We start from the raw sequence: 20,081 nt of genomic DNA on the forward strand, positions 1-20,081 counted from the left end.
GTTTTAGAGCCAAGATATTATATCTTCAGTTCATGATCGATTTCGTGTTAAATATTTTAAACATACTGATATCACACGACGTTCCATTCCAACCAGCTTCACATTTACTGCAGGTTCCAGTCACAGGGTCACATGATGTGTTATTAAAACAATGACAAGTTTTGTTGCAGTTCTGTCCAAACTGTCGACGTGCACATTCTTAAGATTAACAAAATCGAATTAGTTACCGATCTTTCAATTATAAATATGTCATAATCAAAGAAAACACAGAACATATGTATTGCAATTTACAGGACACTGCATGTATAGATATTGTAAAGGTTAACAGACAATCAAACTTGTTTATTAGAAAGGAACACAATAAGTTATGTTATAACAAAGTTGTCTAATAATTTTAATTGACTGAATAATTTAATTAATCTTATTTACTGACACTTACCGTGATCACAGGAATTACCGCTCCATCCAGGTTTACATTGTCGACTTTCACATTGTCCGTCAACATTGTTACACTGTCCTTGTAAACAGTGACATTTCTTGCTACAGCTATCACCGAAGTAAGGAGAGATACATTCTGTGAAAGGAAATTTGATTTTAGGGGGTAAGGATAGCGAAAAACAATTGAATAGTCGTTAAATGGCCTAGAAAACACTTATCAACGATATAGTCAAAGTATATTTTGAACAAAATAAAATGATATATGTTATAAAATGGCTCAGTTAAACATAAATAAGAATAATGAATAAGTGAACAATGGCCACGTTTCAAACGTAAAAGGGAACTTCATACAAAGAAATGTTAAAAAATATATAAATATGTGCCAAAATGTTTGGTCTTACGGCCTTTGTCGGGTCAAATATTTTTGAAAAGAAGACTGAGAATTTACATCAATTGTAAAATCCAAGATGGCATTTCCACGTCATTTTTTTTACAAACCCACGGATGCCCATTGACTTAAATGTTCAGTCCTGTAATCCTCAGTCCAGCATAAATGCCATTCCTAAGTCACAATTTCTGAGACCTCGCCGTATTTTCATCGTTGACCAAGATTTCAGGGCTCAATGTGACACGATGAAATATTTGTTTTGTCAAGAAAGGCTATCCTAACAAAGTTCTGGATCGAGCGATCGCGTCAGTTTCCAAAGTTAAGAGATCTCAGTCTATAGAAAAGAAGGTGAGAAAAAAACAGTAACCGTGATTCTGTGGTCATGCCATACCATCCTCACACTATTGCAATCCAGAATATCCTGATTCGCAACTTTTATTCCATAGTTCTGAAAGCCGAATACATGCCGTCAGCATTCAACGATTTACTTCCTATTACTGGCTATAGAAAAAGAAGGAGTCTGAAAGCGCACTTTGTTACGAGTTCTTTCTAGAGTGCCACTCTAGACGCCTCCTGCCATTTACTAAGGTACATGACACTGTTAGCGACCATTCAGTTGGACATGTCGTTTCGGGAAACTGACGAGGTCATCAGATCAACGAAACTCTTTAATTTAAAAGATGGTTTCATCTGTACCCCAGAAAACGTCGTTCATACCTTGGTTTGCAAGTGCTGTAAAATGGTTTACTTGCGCGAGACCTGTCGGATATTGACTGATTGTTTTGTTGAACTCGAACAAAGTGTAACCAATGGAAAATATTTTTCAGTCGGCGAACATTTGTGTCAACGACAAGAAAGTAGCTGCCATTTTTGAGACATATTTGGGCGAAAAACAACGAATGTTCTTAGAACAACGTATCATCAGCTTTCTTGGGACTGCCATCCCTTTTGGAAGGAATGTCAAAACCCGCTTTATTTTGTTACCATAAGACAGTTTACAATTGCTTTTTGTCAGCTACACTTACAATTTTAGCCCTGTGTGGGCCTGGGTGTCAAAAGAATAGGTCCGAAGTAGCTTTATGCTGTCGTTAAAGGCGACTAAATAGTGTTTAGAATCATTGGTCGGGGCTTGGGCGACTACCCACAGAGCAACTAGGTTTTGTACCAAGATGGTGCAATGGGCTACCTCTGCTACATGCTGGGTCGTCAGGGCATAATACGGAAAACCTTACCGTAAACCATAATGGTGCAACCTGTTGGGAAAGGTGCAATGTTAAAGAACCCTGCAGTGGTATTCAACAGGAGAAGGAGGCTAAATTGCCCGACCTATCCCTCTCCCTATTCCCAGTGGCAATAAAAATTTGTCGACCCTATTATCCTTGTGTCCGATCCCATTTTTCATTCCATAATCTCTTCATGTTCATCGCCCGTATATAGCTGAGATATTGCTGATAGGGCGTTAAACACAAATAATCAAACAATCTTACAATCTTATGCTTTATCATCTTGAACTTGACGCATTTTCACCATGATCAAGATCAATTTTGAAGGACACCTTGACTCTGTTGTGTGTGTCGGTACTTGGAAGTCCTCTTTTTAATAATGTTTTGGCCCTGGCGAAGGTAGTAAACCCCAATATTTGGGCCCATATTCTATACACTGTTATAGGTTTTAAGTGTATCTTAGTTATGTAACATTTTTGTAAATATTTTTAATATTTTGTTTTTCACTATTCATTATTCCTATAGTTTGAACAATTTAGTATCTACATATATAAACAAAGAACAAATAAATGTATTCTAAGCATTCACAGCAAACTGTTCCATGTTTAACTGAGAGGAGGCGAACCACCGACAGTTTAATAAATAACACAAGTCTTTTGTTAAGATATACGACAAATTATAGAGTTAATAAAAGTACAAATATTAAAACAATCAAATTCACTTGCAGTATGGTTAAAGTTAAGAGCTACATTGACTTATTTCATTGTGTAAGTATTTAATAAATCAGTTTTTAAAAGAAGGTAAACAAGCTGAGGAGTATGTTCTAAATTGATTGACTGTAAGTTTTAGAGCCAAGATATTATATCTTCAGTTCATGATCGATTTCGTGTTAAATATTTTAAACATACTGATATCACACGACGTTCCATTCCAACCAGCTTCACATTTACTGCAGGTTCCAGTCACAGGGTCACATGATGTGTTATTAAAACAATGACAAGTTTTGTTGCAGTTCTGTCCAAACTGTCGACGTGCACATTCTTAAGATTAACAAAATCGAATTAGTTACCGATCTTTCAATTATAAATATGTCATAATCAAAGAAAACACAGAACATATGTATTGCAATTTACAGGACACTGCATGTATAGATATTGTAAAGGTTAACAGACAATCAAACTTGTTTATTAGAAAGGAACACAATAAGTTATGTTATAACAAAGTTGTCTAATAATTTTAATTGACTGAATAATTTAATTAATCTTATTTACTGACACTTACCGTGATCACAGGAATTACCGCTCCATCCAGGTTTACATTGTCGACTTTCACATTGTCCGTCAACATTGTTACACTGTCCTTGTAAACAGTGACATTTCTTGCTACAGCTATCACCGAAGTAAGGAGAGATACATTCTGTGAAAGGAAATTTGATTTTAGGGGGTAAGGATAGCGAAAAACAATTGAATAGTCGTTAAATGGCCTAGAAAACACTTATCAACGATATAGTCAAAGTATATTTTGAACAAAATAAAATGATATATGTTATAAAATGGCTCAGTTAAACATAAATAAGAATAATGAATAAGTGAACAATGGCCACGTTTCAAACGTAAAAGGGAACTTCATACAAAGAAATGTTAAAAAATATATAAATATGTGCCAAAATGTTTGGTCTTACGGCCTTTGTCGGGTCAAATATTTTTGAAAAGAAGACTGAGAATTTACATCAATTGTAAAATCCAAGATGGCATTTCCACGTCATTTTTTTTACAAACCCACGGATGCCCATTGACTTAAATGTTCAGTCCTGTAATCCTCAGTCCAGCATAAATGCCATTCCTAAGTCACAATTTCTGAGACCTCGCCGTATTTTCATCGTTGACCAAGATTTCAGGGCTCAATGTGACACGATGAAATATTTGTTTTGTCAAGAAAGGCTATCCTAACAAAGTTCTGGATCGAGCGATCGCGTCAGTTTCCAAAGTTAAGAGATCTCAGTCTATAGAAAAGAAGGTGAGAAAAAAACAGTAACCGTGATTCTGTGGTCATGCCATACCATCCTCACACTATTGCAATCCAGAATATCCTGATTCGCAACTTTTATTCCATAGTTCTGAAAGCCGAATACATGCCGTCAGCATTCAACGATTTACTTCCTATTACTGGCTATAGAAAAAGAAGGAGTCTGAAAGCGCACTTTGTTACGAGTTCTTTCTAGAGTGCCACTCTAGACGCCTCCTGCCATTTACTAAGGTACATGACACTGTTAGCGACCATTCAGTTGGACATGTCGTTTCGGGAAACTGACGAGGTCATCAGATCAACGAAACTCTTTAATTTAAAAGATGGTTTCATCTGTACCCCAGAAAACGTCGTTCATACCTTGGTTTGCAAGTGCTGTAAAATGGTTTACTTGCGCGAGACCTGTCGGATATTGACTGATTGTTTTGTTGAACTCGAACAAAGTGTAACCAATGGAAAATATTTTTCAGTCGGCAAACATTTGTGTCAACGACAAGAAAGTAGCTGCCATTTTTGAGACATATTTGGGCGAAAAACAACGAATGTTCTTAGAACAACGTATCATCAGCTTTCTTGGGACTGCCATCCCTTTTGGAAGGAATGTCAAAACCCGCTTTATTTTGTTACCATAAGACAGTTTACAATTGCTTTTTGTCAGCTACACTTACAATTTTAGCCCTGTGTGGGCCTGGGTGTCAAAAGAATAGGTCCGAAGTAGCTTTATGCTGTCGTTAAAGGCGACTAAATAGTGTTTAGAATCATTGGTCGGGGCTTGGGCGACTACCCACAGAGCAACTAGGTTTTGTACCAAGATGGTGCAATGGGCTACCTCTGCTACATGCTGGGTCGTCAGGGCATAATACGGAAAACCTTACCGTAAACCATAATGGTGCAACCTGTTGGGAAAGGTGCAATGTTAAAGAACCCTGCAGTGGTATTCAACAGGAGAAGGAGGCTAAATTGCCCGACCTATCCCTCTCCCTATTCCCAGTGGCAATAAAAATTTGTCGACCCTATTATCCTTGTGTCCGATCCCATTTTTCATTCCATAATCTCTTCATGTTCATCGCCCGTATATAGCTGAGATATTGCTGATAGGGCGTTAAACACAAATAATCAAACAATCTTACAATCTTATGCTTTATCATCTTGAACTTGACGCATTTTCACCATGATCAAGATCAATTTTGAAGGACACCTTGACTCTGTTGTGTGTGTCGGTACTTGGAAGTCCTCTTTTTAATAATGTTTTGGCCCTGGCGAAGGTAGTAAACCCCAATATTTGGGCCCATATTCTATACACTGTTATAGGTTTTAAGTGTATCTTAGTTATGTAACATTTTTGTAAATATTTTTAATATTTTGTTTTTCACTATTCATTATTCCTATAGTTTGAACAATTTAGTATCTACATATATAAACAAAGAACAAATAAATGTATTCTAAGCATTCATAGCAAACTGTTCCATGTTTAACTGAGAGGAGGCGAACCACCGACAGTTTAATAAATAACACAAGTCTTTTGTTAAGATATACGACAAATTATAGAGTTAATAAAAGTACAAATATTAAAACAATCGAATTCACTTGCAGTATGGTTAAAGTTAAGAGCTACATTGACTTATTTCATTGTGTAAGTATTTAATAAATCAGTTTTTAAAAGAAGGTAAACAAGCTGAGGAGTATGTTCTAAATTGATTGACTGTAAGTTTTAGAGCCAAGATATTATATCTTCAGTTCATGATCGATTTCGTGTTAAATATTTTAAACATACTGATATCACACGACGTTCCATTCCAACCAGCTTCACATTTACTGCAGGTTCCAGTCACAGGGTCACATGATGTGTTATTAAAACAATGACAAGTTTTGTTGCAGTCCTGTCCAAACTGTCGACGTGCACATTCTTAAGATTAACAAAATCGCATTAGTTACCGATCTTTCAATTATAAATATGTCATAATCAAAGAAAACACAGAACATATGTATTGCAATTTACAGGACACTGCATATATAGATTTTGTAAAGGTTAACAGACAATCAAACTTGTTTATTAGAAAGGAACACAATAAGTTATGTTATAACAAAGTTGTCTATTAATTTTAATTGACTGAATAATTTAATTAACTTTATTTACTGACACTTACCGTGATCACAGGAATTACCGCTCCATCCAGGTTTACATTGTCGACTTTCACATTGTCCGTCAACATGGTTACACTGTCCTTGTAAACAGTGACATTCCTTGTTACAGCTATCACCGAAGTAAGGAGAGATGCACTCTGTGATAGGAAATTTTCGGGAGTAAGGATAGCGAAAAACAATTGAATAGTCGTTAAATGGCCTAGAAAACACTTATCAACGATATGGTCAAAGTATATTTTGAACAAAGTAAAATGATATATGTTATGAAATGGCTCAGTTAAACACAATTAAGAATAATGAATAAGTGAACAATGGCCACGTTTCAAACGTAAAAGGGAACTTCATACAAAGAAATGTTAAAAAATATATAAATATGTGCCAAAATGTTTGGTCTTACGGCCTTTGTCGGAGCAAATAGTTCTGAAAAGAAGACTGAGAATTTACATCAATTGTAAAATCCAAGATGGCATTTCCACGTCAGTTTTTTACAAACCCACGGATGCCTATTGACTTAAATGTTCAGTCCTGTAATCCTCAGTCCAGCATAAATGCCATTCCTAAGTCACAATTTCTGAGACCTCGCCGTATTTTCATCGTTGATCAAGATTTCAGGGCTCAATGTGACACGATGAAATATTTGTTTTGTCAAGAAAGGCTATCCTAACAAAGTTCTGGATCGAGCGATCGCGTCAGTTTCCAAAGTTAAGAGATCTCAGTCTATAGAAAAGAAGGTGAGAAAAAAACAGTACCGTGATTCTGTGGTCATTCCATACCATCCTCACACTATTGCAATCCAGAATATCCTGATTCGCAACTTTTATTCCATAGTTCTGAAAGCCGAATACATGCCGTCAGCATTCAACGATTTACTTCCTATTACTGGCTATAGAAAAAGAAGGAGTCTGAAAGCGCACTTTGTTACGAGTTCTTTCTAGAGTACCACTCTAGACGCCTCCTGCCATTTACTAAGGTACATGACACTGTTAGCGACCATTCAGTTGGACATGTCGTTTCGGGAATTTGACGAGGTCATCAGATCAACCAAACTCTTTAATTTAAAAGATGGTTTCATCTGTACCCCAGAAAACGTCGTTCATACCTTGGTTTGCAAGTGCTGTAAAATGGTTTACTTGCGCGAGACCTGTCGGATATTGACTGATTGTTTTGTTGAACTCAACCAAAGTGTAACCAATGGAAAAGATTTTCCAGTCGGCGAACATTTGTGTCAACGACAAGAAAGTAGCTGCCATTTTTGAGACATATTTGGGCGAAAAACAACGAATGTTCTTAGAACAACGTATCATCAGCTTTCTTGGGACTGCCATCCCTTTTGGAAAGAATGTCAAAACCCGCTTTATTTTGTTACCATAAGACAGTTTACAATTGCTTTTTGTCAGCTACACTTACAATTTTAGCCCTGTGTGGGCCTGGGTGTTAAAAGAATAGGTCCGAAGTAGCTTTATGCTGTCGTAAAAGGCGACTAAATAGTGTTTAGAATCATTGGTCGGGGCTTGGGCGACTACCCACAGAGCAACTAGGTTTTGTACCAAGATGGTGCAATGGGCTACATCTGCTACATGCTGGGTCGTCAGGGCATAATACGGAAAACCTTACCGCAAACCATAATGGTGCAACCTGTTGGGAAAGGTGCAATGTTAAAGAACCCTGCAGTGGTATTCAACAGGAGAAGGAGGCTAAATTGCCCGACCTATCCCTCTCCCTATTCCCAGTGGCAATAAAAAATTGTCGACCCTATTATCCTTGTGTCCGATCCCATTTTTTATTCCATAATCCTTTCATGTTCATCGCCCGTATATAGCTGAGATATTGCTGATAGGGCGTTAAACACAAATAATCAAACAATCTTACAATTTTATGCTTTATCATCTTGAACTTGACGCATTTTCACCATGATTAAGATCAATTTTGAAGGACACCTTGACTCTGTTGTGTGTGTCGGTACTTGGAAGTCTTCTTTTTAATAATGTTTTGGCCCTGGCGAAGGTAGTAAACCCCAATATTTGGGCCCATATTCTATACACTGTTATAGGTTTTAAGTGTATCTTAGTTATGTAACATTTTTGTAAATATTTTTAATATTTTGTTTTTCACTATTCATTATTCCTATAGTTTGAACAATTTAGTATCTACATATATAAACAAAGAACAAATAAATGTATTCTAAGCATTCACAGCAAACTGTTCCATGTTTAACTGAGAGGAGGCGAACCACCGACAGTTTAATAAATAACACAAGTCTTTTGTTAAGATATACGACAAATTATAGAGTTAATAAAAGTACAAATATTAAAACAATCAAATTCACTTGCAGTATGGTTAAAGTTAAGAGCTACATTGACTTATTTCATTGTGTAAGTATTTAATAAATCAGTTTTTAAAAGAAGGTAAACAAGCTGAGGAGTATGTTCTAAATTGATTGACTGTAAGTTTTAGAGCCAAGATATTATATCTTCAGTTCATGATCGATTTCGTGTTAAATATTTTAAACATACTGATATCGCACGACGTTCCATTCCAACCAGCTTCACATTTACTGCAGGTTCCAGTCACAGGGTCACATGATGTGTTATTAAAACAATGACAAGTTTTGTTGCAGTTCTGTCCAAAATGTCGACGTGCACATTCTTAAGATTAACAAAATCGCATTAGTTACCGATCTTTCAATTATAAATATGTCATAATCAAAGAAAACACAGAACATATGTATTGAAATTTACAGGACACTGCATGTATAGATTTTGTAAAGGTTAACAGACAATCAAACTTGTTTATTAGAAAGGAACACAATAAGTTATGTTATAACAAAGTTGTCTATTAATTTTAATTGACTGAATAATTTAATTAACTTTATTTACTGACACTTACCGTGATCACAGGAATTACCGCTCCATCCAGGTTTACATTGTCGACTTTCACATTGTCCGTCAACATGGTTACACTGTCCTTGTAAACAGTGACATTCCTTGTTACAGCTATCACCGAAGTAAGGAGAGATGCACTCTGTGATAGGAAATTTTCGGGAGTAAGGATAGCGAAAAACAATTGAATAGTCGTTAAATGGCCTAGAAAACACTTATCAACGATATGGTCAAAGTATATTTTGAACAAAGTAAAATGATATATGTTATGAAATGGCTCAGTTAAACACAATTAAGAATAATGAATAAGTGAACAATGGCCACGTTTCAAACGTAAAAGGGAACTTCATACAAATAAGTGTTAAAAAATATATAAATATGTGCCAAAATGTTTGGTCTTACGGCCTTTGTCGGATCAAATAGTTTTGAAAAGAAGACTGAGAATTTACATTAATTGTAAAATCCAAGATGGCATTTCCACGTCATTTTTTTTACAAACCCACGGATGCCCATTGACTTAAATGTTCAGTCCTGTAATCCTCAGTCCAGCATAAATGCCATTCCTAAGTCACAATTTCTGAGACCTCGCCGTATTTTCATCGTTGACCAAGATTTCAGGGCTCAATGTGACACGATGAAATATTTGTTTTGTCAAGAAAGGCTATCCTAACAAAGTTCTGGATCGAGCGATCGCGTCAGTTTCCAAAGTTAAGAGATTTCAGTCTATAGAAAAGAAGGTGAGAAAAAAACAGTAACCGTGATTCTGTGGTCATGCCATACCATCCTCACACTATTGCAATCCAGAATATCCTGATTCGCAACTTTTATTCCATAGTTCTGAAAGCCGAATGCATGCCGTCAGCATTCAACGATTTACTTCCTATTACTGGCTATAGAAAAAGAAGGAGTCTGAAAGCGCACTTTGTTACGAGTTCTTTCTAGAATGCCACTCTAGACGCCTCCTGCCATTTACTTAGGTACATGACACTGTTAGCGACCGTTCAGTTCGACGTGTCGTTTTGGGAAACTGACGAGGTCATCAGATCAACCAAACTCTTTAATTTAAAAGATGGTTTCATCTGTACCCCAGAAAACGTCGTTCATACCTTGGTTTGCAAGTGCTGTAAAATGGTTTACTTGCGCGTGACCTGTCGGATATTGGCTGATTGTTTTGTTGAACTCAAACAAAGTGTAACCAATGGAAAAGGTTTTCCAGTCGGCAAACATTTGTGTCAACGACAAGAAAGTAGCTGCCATTTTTGAGACATATTTGGGCGAAAAACAACGAATGTTCTTAGAACAACGTATCATCAGCTTTCTTGGGACTGCCATCCCTTTTGAAAGGAATGTCAAAACCCGCTTTATTTTGTTACCATAAGACAGTTTACAATTGCTTTTTGTCAGCTACACTTTTCAATTTTAGCCCTGTGTGGGCCTGGGTGTCAAAAGAATAGGTCTGCAGTAGCTTGATGCTGTCGTAAAAGGCGGCTAAATAGTGTTAAGAATCCTGGTCGGGGCTTGGGCGACTACCCACAGAGCAACTAGGTTTTGTACCAAGATGGTGCAATGGGCTACCTCTGCTACATGCTGGGTCGTCAGGGCATAATACGGAAAACCTTACCGCAAACCATAATGGTGCAACCTGTTGGGAAAGGTGCAATGTTAAAGAACCCTGCAGTGGTATTCAACAGGAGAAGGAGGCTAAATTGCCCGACCTATCCCTCTCCCTATTCCCAGTGGCAATAATTTGTCGACCCTATTATCCTTGTGTCCGATCCCATTTTTCATTCCATAATCTCTTCATGTTCATCGCCCGTATATAGCTGAGATATTGCTGATAGGCCGTTAAACACAAATAATCAAACAATCTTACAATTTTATGCTTTATCATCTTGAACTTGACACATTTTCACCATGATCAAGATCAATTTTGAAGGACACCTTGACTCTGCTGTGTGTGTCGGTACTTGGCAGTCTTCTTTTTAATAATGTTTTGGCCCTGGCGAAGGTAGTAAACCCCAATATTTGGGCCCATATTCTATACACTGTTATAGGTTTTAAGTGTATCTTAGTTATTTAAACTTTTTTTTTATATTTTGTTTTTCACTATTCATTATTCCTATATTTTGAACAATTTAGTATCTACATATATAAACAAAGAACAAATAAATGTATTCTAAGCATTCACAGCAAACTGTTCCATGTTTAACTGAGAGGAGGCGAACCACCGACAGTTTAATAAATAACACAAGTCTTTTGTTAAGATATACGACAAATTATAGAGTCATATATTTTGAAAAGTTAATAAAAGTACAAATATTAAAAGAATCAAAATCACTTGCAGTGTGGTTAAAGTTAAGAGCTACATTGACTTATTTCATTGTGTAAGTATTTAATAAATCAGTTTTTAAAAGAAGATAAACAAGCTGAGGAGTATCATCTAAATTGATTGACTATAAGTTTTAGAGCCAAGATATCATATCTTCATGTTCATGATCGATTTCGTGTTAAATATTTTAAACATACTGATATCGCACGACGTTCCATTCCAACCAGCTTCACATTTACTGCAGGTTCCAGTCACAGGGTCACATGATGTGTTATTAAAACAATGACAAGTTTTGTTGCAGTCCTGTCCAAACTGTCGACGTGCACATTCTTAAGATTAAAAAAATCGCATTAGTTACCGATCTTTCAATTATAAATATGTCATAATCAAAGAAAACACAGAACATATGTATTGCAATTTACAGGGACACTGCATATATAGATTTTGTAAAGGTTAACAGACAATCAAACTTGTTTATTAGAAAGGAACACAATAAGTTATGTTATAACAAAGTTGTCTAATAATTTTAATTGACTGAATAATTTAATTAACTTTATTTACTGACACTTACCGTGATCACAGGAATTACCGCTCCATCCAGGTTTACATTGTCGACTTTCACATTGTCCGTCAACATGGTTACACTGTCCTTGTAAACAGTGACATTCCTTGCTACAGCTATCACCGAAATAAGGAGAGATACACCCTGAAATATTTTAATTTTTTTTAACTCCCCAATAGTTAGAGTGGATAAACGCTCTTGGATCCACTTTGGGTCTTGGAGTAGGCCAGAGCGTCAACAGAGCAGCCTGGTTGATAGAAGGACATATTCTGAGTACTTTGGTCAGGTATCCCTAAGGCTGGTCTCCACTACCTCAAACTACTGACAGACATTTACTAACAGAATCATCGTAGGGGGTAGTCGTGCGAGATCCTTAAAGATAGTCATGACCATTTGAAACCTTACAGAAGAAGTGAAGTCATTATTTTCATCTTTTCAAAAAAAAATCATACCTGCATTAGAGGATAATATCTCGGTTGATGAAGCATTAACTGTTTATTAATCTATTAATCACAATGTAAAACAAATATTTAAGATTGATTCTTAACGATTTCATATGAACGCATGCAAATGTCTTATTGGCATTAAAATGACAAAATTTGCATTTCTCATTATATACGTAGCAGTAAATTATCGAATGTTCCCTGTATAATAAATTTCGATAATTCACATGTGAAATAAATTATATTTTACATTGATATTCCCATAGAAAGGTTTTTTTCTTTAAGTTATCCATGCTGTCCATGTATCTGCTCCGCCGATACATCGTACACTACTCAAATCAATTCAATTCAAAATGCTTCTACTTATATTATTGGCCATGGAATATGTGATATTTGATTGTCACTGCATATAACAAATCAGCAGTGAAGTGGAATTTTTAGATTTTGCAGCCAAGAACAAATTACGAAAACAAAATAGATATGGTGAAACGCCACAAATGCACCATTGCAGAACCTTTATAAAAATGGTAAATATTTATAGAGATCAGATCATCAAAATGTCTTAAATAAGTGTAATTACACCTTTAAGTAAGCTCTGAAAAGCCACGACAATAAAAATAATAAAATCAATGGTAACATGAGACTTCTTCAAAATAAACTTAAAAGTTAAATAATGACACAAGAACACATTAATGAACAAAATCTCCTGACTGTGGACATGTCTAAGGTGGAGTTGAACTAGTTTTATAATGCCTAATTTATCCCCATTTAATGTAAGGACAAACATGAACTGACACAACAAATAAACACAGTATGTAGTTCATTCAGTAATATATCCAATTCTTCTTCATGGAATACCTCAACATACAATATATCAATAGAAAAGATATCCAATTGAAGAACGTTTGCAGATACTGAAAGCTAGCTTAGAAAATATTAAGGAATGACAATACCACCAAAACTACCATTGCATTAGGAGTAATCAAGGGAACCAAAATTCTATCAGAAATCAAAAGAAAAAATAAATAATCAACTTGGACTCGTTTTAAAACTTGCAATTGGAGAATGCACCAGGTGCACCGATAGGGTTAGCGTCCTCTGCTTTTCTGGAAACGACCGCCGAGTGGTTCATAAAACGTCAAGTCCGGGCCAGACGAAAGAGGAATGGAATTTCATGACACGTTGAATAAATCGGTTCTGATGGTGAACGACGTTCTTTCCTTCGGATTAGATCAGCTATAAAGACAGCCACATAAGAGTGGAGGAAAAGGTCAGCGAGTAGTTTTCAATTTATATTCTTCATAAAAATTACATAGCATATCAATCAGAAATTTGTACTACAATTCACTGAATGTTGCAACTTGTTTCATGCCAACTTATGTGAACCGCTGAGACTTTTCCGCCACAGTAACCACATGTCTACTTGTGTAAAACACTGAAATTTAGTTCCCATCATAATAACCATATGCCTCCTTTTGTGAAAAACTGAAACTTGTTTCCACTATAGTAACCACCGTATACTTATGTAAAATACTGACACTACGTACCACCATATTAACCATGTCTTCATGTGAGATACGCCGAGACTTATTTTAACATTATAACCATGTCTTCTTTTGTTAAATGCTGACTTTGTCTCTATCATAGTAATCACATATTGACTTGAATGAAATACTGGGACTTGTTTCCACCAAAGTAACCAAATGTCTACTTGTGTGAAACATTGAAAGTTGTTACAACTATATTAACCATGTTAACTTAAATGAAACACTGAGACTTGTTTCCACCATAGTAACCACATGCCTTCTTGTGTGAAAAAAGACTTTCTTCCATCATAGTAACCACAATTCTACTTGTGTGAAACGCCGATAATTTTTTTCCAATATAGTAACCATATCTACTTGTGTGAAACGTTGAAACTTGTTTCCACTATAATTACCACAGAGTACATGTGTAAAACACTGACACTACATTCCACCATAGTAACCATGTCTGAAACCCTAAGACTTGTTTCCACCGTAAGTGCATTTTACTTACGTTTATCAAATGCCGGCCTCTTCCATCCGACACACATTTTACTTACGTTTATCACATGCCGTTCCATTCCATCCTGCCATACATTTATCACTAGAGCATTTTCCTGTCACATGATCACATTTCTTGTGTATGTTGGTCAAACAAGAACAGGTTTCTTTACAATCAATGCCAAACTTTAGAGGGCCGCACTCTTTTAACAAAATTAAATGCATTATGTTTTTTTTTTCTTTTACAAACGTGTAGGCAGGTGTATTTTTAAATAAAATTAAGCAAATAAACCTTTGGTAGTGTCGCTGTATAGTGTATATCATAATCATGCATTTGTTTATTCGTGCTCGCCTTTTATAAATAAAGTCCTTTCGAATTAGTGTTTTTGACGTTGACTTTAACTCATTACATGCACGGCTAGACATGTGCTTCTAGAAACAGGCTCCAAGCATTTGGTAGAGGAATGGCTATTTATTTACCTTGCTTTTGTCAAATATTCTTTTGGTCATTTTTCAAGAATTTTATCTTAATGTTTATATTATGTAAACAAATTCTACTACACATTTATCACTATGTAATAGAAAGGGGCAGATACCAAAATATTGACAGAATTAATCTTATATGTCTGTTTTGTAATAGTGGTGACATCGAAGATGAACAACGCCTCTTTTCTAAGCGCACCCATTATACAACACAGATAAATGTCTATCCAGGAGAAATAAGATTAAAATGGTCGTTTTATCTTACAAAAAACAACATTAAAATAAAATACTAAACAGCAATTCTATTGATAAATTTACATAAAAACTGAAATTCTTGAATAAATGCTAGAACTCAGATCTATTTGCGTGTGAACATAATTTAACATATATGCATACCACTGCCACATCTTGATCATAAATGCATTACATATATTTCTGTTCTTAATCATGTTTCTAATTGTTTTCTTTGTATTCATGCCACAACCATTAATTGTTTATGTGTTGTCAATGTTATATATATAATATATATATATATATATATATATATATATATATCCTAGCTGGCCGAGTGGTCTAGGGCGCTGGACTTTGTGCAGGCGGTGTTGCCATAGATGTCACAGCGGTACGAGTTCGACACAAATTTGACAGTACTAACATCGTTGGGAAGTTTTCAGACCTTTCTATATGTTTACATATCTTCCCTGTATCAATTTGTTCCGATGGAGCAGTGTAGCGAATAGAGTCGTCACATTCTGAGACGTTTGTATATATATATATGTGTGTGTGTGTGTGTTTAAGAATTTAAGCCATAAACGTTTCTGCTTCTAATTAAAACATTGAGTTAACATTAAAAAGTCGTACAGATCCAGAAAGAAAAAGGTGGAAGACCTACTGTCCTATAAATCACTGTTTTCTCGGCATTTAAAAACTTTTTAATCTACAGGTACGATAAATTCTTTCGAAATAATACACTTAACATAACTTGATACAACTATAAAAAACTGTAAGCAAAGCTCACTTAAGAACAACAAGTACAAGTATCCATATGGTTAAAATATAAGTAGTCAAACGGAAAGATAAGTCGCTTTACTTTGCAATCAAATCCAAAGATGAGACATACCAGTAGTTTTCCTTTCCTCTTTCGTCTAACCCAGACTTGACATTTTATTACCAACTCGGCAGATGTTTCTAGAAAAGCAGAGAATGTTTACCCTGTCGGTACATATGGTCTTTGCTCCCAGTTCTTAGTGGAGTCCGAGTTGCTCACTTAGTTGTGTTACTTAGTATTATTTAGTTTATTTTATACCCAATATTGTGTGTGTCTGTTTTCCATGTCTGGTCTTTGTCCCTGGTTTACATTCATTTGTTTTCTGTTTGGTTCCCTTGATTACTCTATGGAAAATGATTTTTTTTGTGCGTTTTAGATTTTGTTATTGTTGTTCGCTTGTTTGTTTGTTTTTAGTTTTTTTTCATCTTGGTTGTATGTATTCTTCTATATTCTCAAATCTAGAATTAATACATACTTTCATTACACCAAAGACCTGTGTAACCAGCTGAACATGCGCACTCTCCAGTAAACAAGTTACAGTTTCCATGTCTACAGTTCGACGGACACTTTGAAGAACAGTTCTTTCCGTACCATCCCGATAAACATCCTGGGTTCATTTGATAAGATATGATAGAAAGTATAGCATGTTGGTTGACTAGACGACCAATGATATTCAAAGTAACTTTACCAGCTAATTAACAGTAATGTTTGTTTGTTTTTCAATCTATTACAAAATATTATAATTGCTCAGTTTTGGGTGCAAAGTTTTGTTATAATATTTTTGACAGAAAAGAAAATGTTACAATTTTCCTATTTTCATACGTTTTTCATATGTGTCAATTGCAACTTTCCTTTCATCTGTAGCAGCATCCCTACAGCAAATACCTATGGAGTTTTAATATCACAATTCGTCATTCGTTATGACAGCGTACGCTAGAATTCTAACAAATAGGCTTCTGAAATGGGATTTTGTGGCTACAGGATTGAAGTCATCACTACAGAAGTTTTATGGTCGTCATCATGAACTCGTAGATCGTTATGGTGTATCCATCTGCGCCATGAGAATCGGTTTGTTCAACGTGTCATAGTTTTCCTTTCCTCTTTCGCCTACCCCGTACTTGACTTTTTATGAGCAACTCGGCGGGTGTTTCTAGAAACGAAGAGAACGTTTACCTTACCGGTGCACCTGTACCATGCTCCCAGTTTTTAATGGAGTCTGAGTTGCTAATTTATTTTTGTTATTTTGTATGTATGAATTAATTTACTTTATGTTCTTTGTTGTGTATGTCTGTTTCCAATGTCTGGTCTTTGTGTCTAGATTACATTTTTTTTATTTCCTCTATAATCTTAGTTCCCTTGATTATTCTTTCTATGTGTCCATAATTCGACAAATGTCATAAAGTTAAACAAGCAAGCTAATATTTGGTAAACTATATTCATATAGCGCCTACACCTTGTGAATTTATGCATACAAAAATATCTAAAGGCAATTTTTATCAAACAAAACGATTTATATTCTTCTTAAAATGTTAATGTATAAATTACAAACTATATAAAGATTGCATTCTATTGTAAAAACTGGGGTTCGTAAGATGGGAAAACTACAGAATAATCAGAGAACATGTAAATTAAAATAACATAAAATTAATAAAATTTATTTTTCTTGAAAAAAAATTCGGCATGTGCATTGCATTATAAGATGTCCTGGATTTATACAGATATGCAAATGATTAACATTAAATAATAGAACCGAAAAAAGTAGATAGACTGGCATAGCTGTTTTACATAGAATGCATGTACCATATCATTACATTCATTACATTTATCAAACTTTATTCACTTCACTAAGATTACAAGAGTTGAGAGAGATTGTAGAAACTATTTTAGAGGAACGCTTAGAAGACATTGTCATCGATTGATCTTGTTTTAAACAAACTCAATTTATTTTGATTAAAGTATGGTTGTCCTTTGATGATTTATTGTACTCGGATGATGATGATAATTAACTAATTATTCATGAAACACATATTATCAAAGCTCATTTGAATTTATTCGGATTAATACCAATGATATTGGTTGTATTTTTCGATATACTGTACACATGTTTCATGGAGCAATGTCTCATCAGCAGCATTTGAACAACATATATTGGAATAATCAAAACATTAATTGTATAAAAGAATTACTCAAAACTATCGAAATAGGAAATCAAATCCATCACTAAGAGGTTCTATCATGTGCAATACAAAAAATGAAGACACAGTGTTTTAGGTATTTTGAAATTTGTAATACTGCAAATTTTGATAACTATAGTCAATATCTGATATAATTCGGATCAGACAAGTGTGACTACTGTGTTGGTGAATGCAGTCGGAGTCCTATGGCTTTAATCTATTTTAAAACATATGTATAGCTAAATCTGTATGAAATTCAATTCTATATACTCACCAAAAACATCAACTTCACAAATTTCAAGATATGGGATATTTGAATATTTCCCTTCACTGTAAATCAAAAGGTATCGACCAGTCATATTACAGGTGATATCTTGTGTAAAGTGCGGTAATTTACTGCCTTCGTAACAGAGATCTCCTGAAGAAGCCTCTGAATATGTATTATTGGTTATATACAGCTTGTATCCTGCAAGTCTTTTTTGCTGAACCAAAGCTAGAAATAATCATAGAAGAATGCTATTGTGCTATACTCTAAAAAATCGTTAAAAATGCACCGAACTGTATATCTGTTTCTCAATTTTGATAAGTAAGTTCTATATATAACCTAGCAAACATACCCTAAATTAGCCTTTAAACAAAATGATCATTCCATTGAAGACAACTTCAGGAGTAATAGGCACAAGAGTATCATGAACAAAATTAGAAAACAATTTATAAAATATACCTTTGTCAAAAAGAATAATATATACATATCATGTGTACATATAAAATTTTAAAAATCAGATTAGAGTGTTTAAAGGCACTAAAGGGTCTGAATCGCCTACCTGGTTCAATAAACAGCATTTCGTTTTTGTAAAAGCAGCTATATAATTTTTGTACAAGAATTCCTAACGCTCAAACCTAAGGAACAATCATACCATTACCCAGTGTCAAAGGAGAATAATTTTTTCAAAGGAATTAACAAGTAAAGTGGCGATAAAAAACGTCGATAAAGGGCAATAACTCTAACATGGCTGAACAGATTCACACGAAAATTTGACCACAAATAGATCACAGTAAGTTGAGTAATTTTACCAAGGTCAGAAGTGCTTAACCAAAGGTTTTTGAAGATATGTGCGAAAAACTGTCTGAACCCTTGAATCTATTTTCTTGTAACTGCGGCCATATTTTTTGACAGATCAAAAATCCCAACATCTGTTCGATGCAGAATACTCTAAGAACCATTCATACCAAGTTAAGTTCTATTTGGTCTGGTAATGTCAGAAGGAGAGATTTTGAAAGAAAAAACATTGAACATAGCGAAAATACGCTGAAATGGGGCAATAACTCTAACATGGCTAAACAGATTAACCCTAGTATTTGACAATAGATAACCCCTTTAGAATTTGACTACATAAACGGTTTTTGCGAAATATGTGAAAACGTTCTGTTTGACCCTTGTGTCCTACATATATATTTGGTAACAGCGACCATTTTTTTTCGACAGATAAAAAATTTCCAGTCCAGTTTAATGTACATGCAATTCTCTAAGAAACAAGCATAGCAACTTTGGTTCAAATTCGTCTACTAGTTTCATAGGAGAGGAATTTTAAAAGAAATAACATAAAAAAATATGCCAAAACAAAAAAGGCAATAACTCTTACATGGCTTAACACATTAACACGACAATTTGACGACAAATAAATTTCATTATGCTGAACACTTATAACTTATTTAGAATTTGGCTAAAACTAACGGTTTTTGAGATATATACTAAAAACTTCCGTCTGACTACAATGTTGTATTTTAAGAAACAGAGGCCATGTTTTTTGACGGATCAAAAACATGCCACTTTAGTTCCATACATAATATCCCAAGGAACATTCATACACCGAGATTGGTTTTAATTGGTCACGTAGTGTAAGAGGAGAAGAAATTTGA

The 20,081-nt window shown here is 34.9% G+C and overlaps 1 protein-coding gene across 7 annotated transcripts in view; it reads right to left on the bottom strand.

Annotated features, from left to right (window-relative positions):
- LOC148626854 (uncharacterized) overlaps positions 1-20,081 on the bottom strand; it is a 47,876-nt gene that overhangs the window by 18,935 nt on the left and 8,860 nt on the right. For 6 of the 7 annotated variants that reach the window (XM_088550110.1, XM_088550172.1, XM_088550328.1 and 3 more), the window contains 13 exons: positions 18,436-18,654; positions 16,463-16,594; positions 14,516-14,659; positions 11,999-12,133; positions 11,625-11,756; positions 9,106-9,240; positions 8,733-8,864; positions 6,222-6,356; positions 5,849-5,980; positions 3,331-3,465; positions 2,958-3,089; positions 440-574; positions 67-198 (listed from right to left, as the gene is read on the bottom strand). In XM_088550110.1, coding sequence (XP_088406236.1) covers positions 67-198; positions 440-574; positions 2,958-3,089; positions 3,331-3,465; positions 5,849-5,980; positions 6,222-6,356; positions 8,733-8,864; positions 9,106-9,240; positions 11,625-11,756; positions 11,999-12,133; positions 14,516-14,659; positions 16,463-16,594; positions 18,436-18,654 — 1,830 coding nt within the window. The remainder of the gene's footprint in view (positions 1-66; positions 199-439; positions 575-2,957; positions 3,090-3,330; positions 3,466-5,848; positions 5,981-6,221; positions 6,357-8,732; positions 8,865-9,105; positions 9,241-11,624; positions 11,757-11,998; positions 12,134-14,515; positions 14,660-16,462; positions 16,595-18,435; positions 18,655-20,081) is intronic. The other variant, XM_088550245.1, reaches the window with a different exon arrangement.

The sequence above is a fragment of the Perna viridis genome, chromosome 1 (genome assembly GCF_037379345.1).
Source record: "Perna viridis isolate PV_CMFRI_1.1 ecotype Kerala chromosome 1, ASM3737934v1, whole genome shotgun sequence".
In the NCBI taxonomy this organism is placed as follows: Eukaryota; Metazoa; Mollusca; class Bivalvia; order Mytilida; family Mytilidae; genus Perna; species Perna viridis.